Source organism: Geospiza fortis, unplaced genomic scaffold (assembly GCF_000277835.1).
Source record: "Geospiza fortis unplaced genomic scaffold, GeoFor_1.0 scaffold1199, whole genome shotgun sequence".
In the NCBI taxonomy this organism is placed as follows: Eukaryota; Metazoa; Chordata; class Aves; order Passeriformes; family Thraupidae; genus Geospiza; species Geospiza fortis.
In genome coordinates this window covers 45414-52883 of record NW_005054552.1, presented here as the reverse complement: position 1 = coordinate 52883, position 7470 = coordinate 45414, and the positions used below count along the sequence as shown (strand labels likewise).

At 37.8% G+C, this 7470-nt stretch overlaps 1 protein-coding gene across 2 annotated transcripts in view; it reads right to left on the bottom strand.

Annotated features, from left to right (window-relative positions):
• Nucleotides 1-4581: 4581 nt before the first annotated feature.
• Nucleotides 4582-7470, bottom strand: part of PRRC1 (proline rich coiled-coil 1) — a 25764-nt gene continuing 22875 nt past the window's right edge. For both annotated transcript variants that reach the window (XM_031064057.1, XM_031064056.1), the window contains one exon: nucleotides 4582-6118. In XM_031064057.1, the coding sequence (XP_030919917.1) occupies nucleotides 5905-6118 (214 nt within the window). In that variant the 3' untranslated portion in view covers nucleotides 4582-5904. The remainder of the gene's footprint in view (nucleotides 6119-7470) is intronic.

Genomic DNA, 7470 nt, shown 5'->3' with positions numbered 1-7470 from the left:
AATGATTTGATGTTAGACAGTTCTGCAGATCTTAGAAAAAAAATCTCTCATGACCTCTACTGTCTTTAAATGAAATAAAATAATGAAAAGGTGGAGCTACCTTATCACCCCACATGAACTGCTGTTTAAACACTGATTTAAACTAGGACTGGGACTTTGACTAAAACCAGTCATGTTTCAGTCAACAAAAAAAGTGAGATGTGATTCTTTATGAGGAAAGAATTCTTCGTTATGAAGAAAACAGAGAGCAAACTGTGTATATGGAATATAAACAGCCTGCACTGAGAGGAAACTAAAATTAGCAGAGTAAATTAAACAGGTAATTCAAAAATGCAACAGAGGTCTTCTGTGGGCAAAATGATAAAACTTTCATAGCAGGAGAAACTTCACTACTAGAAATCAATCTAAGGAGAGGCAGCACTCCTTCTGCTTCCTTTTTCTAAAAGTGCAATTAATGACTTTGTGCAATTAATTTATGGACTTTGCCAATACTGCTTCACATGTATCAGATAATGGGACAAATCCTACAATGCTTATTTTATCACGATTACAACTTTCTAAATATTGGGATGTTGACTTCTCATATATATACTGATATATATTCTGATATAAATACCCTGAGACCCACAGAAATAAAGAACCAGGTAACAGTGCAATTACTTATTACAGCAACTCCCATTGTGTTAAAAATGTTCTCCTGGCCTTTCCTTTTCAGACACAGGTTTGTTGATTTTAAGTTTTAATGCATTTTATCAAAATAACTAATTTCAGTTTCTGCCTTGCATATGTAATTCGGTTTACCAAGACACAGGCTTGGTAAACAGAATTACTCCTACTCCTACCCTCCTACTACACAAACTTGAAAACATATGTGCACTGAAATATCATTATTTTCTGTTTTATTCACACCAGATTATTAAAAGAGCATTATAATCCAAGAGCAACATCTCAGGTCCACCACTATTAATAGCATAATTAGGAATGATGTTAGTAACAATTATATAATATACTATATATTATATAATACAGATTATATTATATAGATACTATTATTTTTTTATTTATATACTATAGTATATATTATAGCATACTGTTAGTGTTATTACATAACTGGTCTGCCTGGCAATTCTTTCTAAGCCTGCTGCTGTGCCAGAAACTGTTTTTCACCTCTTGTTGGATGGCACAGCTATTCAGAATCCCACTACTGGTCAAGACAGTCACACAAAACTGCACTTTTCCAAGAACCTGCAGAGCATTCAGCACTTACTTTGCAATGGCTGCTCCTGCAAGTGTAAGGATTACACAATGCAAACGACCCCTGGGTACTGTGCATTCGAAGTGTTATTGTAAAAGCAGAGAAAGCAGGTGATACTTGAGGAAAAAAGAAATTAGGGTCCCTCTCACAGCGGTGAACTCAACTGCAAGGCATGAATACACAGATATTCAAGCTAAGGCAAGTGAAAACTTTCAAAATTCAGAGAACTCTTGATGGAATACAAAACCAAGCTGAGAAAGGGTACTTGACTGAGTGATTCAATGCATTATTCACAACAAAACTACAGCAGTAGCTAATTTTTAGTTTGATCTTTATCAAACACAGGCTGCTGGTTGCACTGACCTGACAACAAAGATTAAAACACGTTTGAAAGTTTTGGTGTATGAGTTCCAATACCAGATTTTTTTATTTTAAAAAAATCACATTCACTTGTGTCATGGAGCATTCTTTAACAGGAAGCATGTTTTTGTGGTCAACACCAAAAAAGCCCAGGCATAACACAGAATTCCCTGTGACTTTGTATTAAAACAGCCAACATAATCTGGGAAAAACCTGCTTTCTCCTTTACTTCTGTGAGGTACTTCCCTATTTTTTACACAGCTACATTTGCTCACACATGTAAAATACCAAGACAGCTGAAAATCACTTTCTCAACACGAAATATTTTATTTTTCCTGTCATCTTAAAGCTACATCTCCTTTTAATCCAGTACATGAAAACCCCCTGTGTTAGCTCAGAAGCAGCTGCTGAGTGGTTTTGGACCTGTTATTCCTCTGTGTATTCCCAATTTTGCTGACAGGCCATAGTCTGGCCAGCAGAATCAGCTGGCTGGAGTATCCAAAGATTTGACAGAATTCTGCACAATGAGATGATAAATCAAACCAATTGGCCCCTTTTTCTTTTAGGAACTTGAAATCCATTCACCCTTAGTTTTATAACTTTTTTTTCCTGAATTATGTAACTATGGATGGAACAAAGCCATAAAGTCAAAGCCAAATGATTCCAAAATTCAGGATTTCAAAACATGACTTCTTGAGGTTACAGACGGAAGTGTTGAAGTTAAAATCCACATCAGAAAATTAATCAAGTTTGAAGCTATTTTACCCTTGCTTTTAAGGCTGTTAACAACTTTTAATGGGATACAGAATGTTCTAATTTAATACTTGTTCCTGTGTCTGCTAACAGTAGGAAATAAACAAAAGCTTTTTTTTTCTTTTTAAAAATTTGCTCAAAATCATTAAATGTAATTGCAAACTAAACACACAGTTCTATGTTGTAGTGAACACTATTCAGTGAAATTCCTTACTTTCATCTGCAAAGTTTACTATTATGAAGAAAAAGGGGATACTTTTACAAATATCCTTAAGAATTGTTACAAAAAGTCTCATTTTCATGGGTTTATACTTACAGAAATCCTTCAGAAATCTCCCACTTGAAAAACACCCCCTGAAAAAACTCCCCTATGCTGCATGGAGGGGTAAACATCAAAAGCAGCTTGTAAACTTCATCGGACAAAGGTACAGAATCACATCTGTGCAAAGTGTCTCTGCTGCAAGGTTTGCATGTTTGTGCTCTTCTAAAGCTGGCCAAAATTGACAATCAGACACAAGTTATTCCATATTCCTGATTTCTCAATTACCCTTTACCACCTCCTGCATTCAGGACTCAGCAGATGTTCCTATTTCTCTGGCACTCTCCTGATTGCTTTCACATCCTTCCACACTCTGTTCTTTCCTTTGCCCTCTTCTGCCGCTCCTCACTATCTTGCCCAAATTGAGCGGGGATCTAAAAAGGGTGACTGGTATTATTATTTCTAAAATGAGGAGAACACTCTGGAAGGTGTATCAGCAGTTATTGAGGATGTTTTGTTCCTGATTTTGGACCAAGATGTGCCACCAAGCTGTAACTGCTGCTCCATTAGACCCCACACGCCCCCATCCCTTCACAGAATTTAGGGACAATCTTGAGAGAGGCAGCTGGGTGAAAGCTATCAGACTAATTTCAACAGAAATGTGTGGGGAATTTTTATATCCATGGTTTTTCTCATCATTTTCCCACCATTTTTCTCATCTCAGAGCCATGCTGTTCTGGGCAGTGCTGTGATGAAAAACTGAGGCCAGGAACAGAGCAGTAACTTCTCCACAAAAGCAGCAACAAGTGCAGAGCTTTTCCCAGCATTTTAAAGAATCTCAGTTTAAGGACCATAGATCTTCATGTAATGCAAACTCAAAGAGTTTGGCTGGTTTTTTTAATGTGGAACACAGTTTAAAATGGTAGCATAATAGTAATACATTTAGTAGTTTCTATGATTTCTTCTGATACTCACATTGGAGGAAACTTGGCAGAAATGGCTTCTGCAGCTGCATCTACAAGTCACCCCCTGCCAAGATGTGGCAGTTGAGAGTTGTAACAAAAGTTACATGTCCCAAGTGTCTCTGCTTTTCTAAGTCGATCTGTGTATAAATTTAATGCCCCTTGTTGAGCTTTCTCTCTTATTATTGGCCACAACACAACCCTGGGGCTGGTAAAAAGCTGAACGGTCTCCATAATACGGTTCAGAATTTATCCATGTAACTCAGAGCCTGAGCAAGGCCTCCAGAAAAATGCAGGAAGCAATTTCCAACTTCTTAGCCTCTCAGATCACAGTCCAGACATTTTTCCTTCCCTTGGCCTCTCAGGGAAGAAGCTGAGCTTGTGGTGTTCATGTGAGGATGTTACTTTTCAATACACGACCAAATAATGCTCCCCAAAGGGAAAGAACTAAGAGGGATTTGCAAAGCTACATAACTTTAATTCTTCTGGGAGCTGTCAAAAGTAAATCACGAGACCTTCATGAGCCAGAGAAAAAACATTTCACTTGACCACATTGTCTTCCTCTACTCCTCTCACCTCTTAAAAAAGTGAAGGCCAGGGACAGGAAAAGGAGAAAGAAAAGGGTTGTTCCTTTTCAGTTTAAATTTTAAGCCATGCCAGGGCACTGAAATCTACTGATGACTTCATGCCCTCCTCCTTTGCATCACAGATGCTGCAAGCAGCCGGTAAAACAGCAGCATTCAATTTATTATCTACTGCAAATTGAAATTACAGTAAATTCAAAGATGCCTTTGCTGCATAATGACAAAGAAAACTCTGTATAACCTGTTTGATTTAACAGCGAAAGAAGTCTCAATGAGGGACCTCAAGATTGAGAGCTGGATCTTGTTTGCTTGTTCAGCATGTGACAAATCTGCAAACTGACCATGCAAATACAACTTCAATAAAGATGTTCATCATCTGTAATAAAAAACAAGCCTTTAAAAAATAGATGCAATTCTCTAGGGAAAACATTTATTCAACTGCTTTACAGAGGAAGCCAATTAAGGCCAAATATATTACTTGGAAATAGACAGGCTTTCACTGGGTACAAATATGAGCTGGCTTAACAGTATACTGTATACAAAATGTTCTTTGAAAGCATCTAAGAAAGGTAAAGGCTGAGCAATACAAGCTGAAAAATTGCTTATTTAAGGCAAACAAAAAGTATTTGTTTATTCTTTGTTTCTTAAAAAAGTATTACCAAAATATTTCTTCACAATTACATCCATATTTCTAAGTAAAGATTTAAGATTGTGTGAGCATGGATGGAAGATATTTATAGCCACAAAAAAACCCCTCAGACACCACTCAAAACTTACATGAGAAACAGTGAACTCATGACATCATGAAAGCTTTTAGACTTAAAAGTGTTTAGAAAACCCAGAATAGCAAAGCAAGTGATACACACATGACCGTTTTCCATATCAAATTACTGACAACTGTAAATACATAGCAAAAATTACATAATTACATATAACAGATGACATTTGGAAGCACTGGAGTAAATCATGTTATTGAAACTGCTGAGATGATTTCATGTGGGGAGTGCAGTACCTGATCTAAAACCCACTGAAGCAACTTGAAATTTTGTCTGTGGTTCCTCAGCTGGCCATGAATTCAATTACTGTTACATAAAAAGCAGAAGGATGCAGCATAGAAAACGAAAATTCAGAATTATTTAGCAACGACTTCAACTAACAAGGGCATGGATTTGTGCTCTTCTTCAGCAGCTCACTCTTAGGTGCTGTAGAGACTACCTGGCATCACTCCTGAGAACTACATACAGACTCCAACCCAAGGAGGTGATAAGTATCCCCTAAACACATGCCCCAAAACCCACATGTAATACAGAAGGTAGTCTCTCTGGATTGAAATCCATATATAACATATATGTTATGCTGTCAACATGTTTATATTACTAATATAATAGAAATAGCTAAACAAATATCCCCTTTTGAAAGAATAATAACTAACCGTCTCAGCAAATGGCTGGTAAGGTGTCACACCACAGCACATCTAAGTTAAAAAACTGCAATGCTGCCTGTAGCAGTCATAAATACATGTTTGTTTTATGAATCATACTGGAAATCACACATTAGCTAAAAACTGCAATTGCTCACTTCCACTCCTGGAAATCACCATCACTTCTCAACAAGCAGAGACGGTTTAGAGTTAAAATCACAAATCTGGCGTTGCTGAGGACGGGAACACAGGGCTTCCACTTCGACCCTAGAATCAAACCCAGCGTTCCTGGCCTGAGGGTGTCCCTGCTGTCACACGGTCCTGGGTGGCAGCTGCTGTTTGTACATCCCTGCCAGGGCCTTGGCTGCGCTGTAGATCATCTGCCGGCGCGACATGCCCGTGAACACGGCGTGCCAGTCCGTCCTGCTCGCGTTCAGCACGCTCTTCTCCAGCACCTCGCCCACTGTCACCAGCAGCCCTGACCACCTCAGGCTGTAGTCCTGAGGGGTGAGGCTCTTGGCCTGCATGTGAAAGTTTGAGAAGTGGTTACTGAAACAGTCTGGAATTAGTAGATTTGCGTCTGTTGTCGGATTTAAGTGACTTTGGCAAGAATCATTCTTGTATCAACAGACCTATGTGGAAAATTAAAGGGTGTGAGAAGCAAATTTGTCATGGGCATATTTTATGAAAAAATCCTTTTGGTAGGATTTTTCTCCTGAGAAGCTGAGAGGCCTCACAAACAAAATGTAAACAATAATTATCTGCTGCTGTGGAATGCAACAGGTGGATCTGTGATTGGTCTCATGCGGTTGCTTTTAATTAATGGCCAATCACAGTCCAGCTGTCTCAGACTCTCTGGTCAGTCACAAGATTTTATTACTCATTCCATTCCTTTCTATTCCTTTCAAACACTCTGATGAAATCCTTTTTTCTATTCTTTTAGTATAGGTTTAATGTATCATTTTCTTTTAATACAATACATATTATAAAATAATAAATCAGCCTTCTGAAGCATGGAGTCAACATTCCTGTCTCTTCCCTCGTCCTGGGACCCCTGTGAACACCACCACACAAATTTCAGCTATTCTGAAATTGGTGCCACTGAAAAAAGCCCCAAAGTTACTGTTTGCTCTCCCAAAACAACATCTGAGGATCAAACCCCAAACAGTTCTGGTTATAAATTCTTCATGGAAACATTTATTTTAAAATTATTTTCAGGCCAGAGTTAACTGAAGTATGACTCATAGCTGCTGTCAGGCAACATGCAGTGACTGGAGTAATTCCCAGTCAGTGCCCAAACAAAAATAAACCACCTCCAAATAAACTTCTTTTGGTGGTATTTCAGAACTGCACACTACTGCAGTTCATCCCATTATTTCCACTCAAATGAACCATGGTATATCCAATATTTAAATATTCTGATTTCAGAATTGTACATCCTTGCCAAAATAGCACATTTGAAATCAGTCTTGTCTTTTAGCTGGGACTCTGTGTATTCACAGGGGACTTAAGTCCAAGTATTGATCTCAAAAATGGGAATCTTGTTTTTAGGAATGAGTTTTCAGAGAGTACAGCATGCTGCCTGCTTGGTTAGTATTTCTTCTTAAACAGAAGAATAAAACTTGTGATAGATATTGCAAATATCCAAAGTGACAGATATTGCAGAATGAGACTCTTGACTAAGAAAAGCTTTACTATAAATGTCTAAAGATTAATTCATTAACATGATGCAAAAATATCCTCATTCCATAAATGAAAACATTTAAGTGTAATAACTTCCAGTAAGAACTAACATCATAACTAAAATTAAAACTTCAGCCTTATGTCTCAGCTGTTAACTGGTAAGAAAACTGAAAAATGGAAAAATTGAAAATATG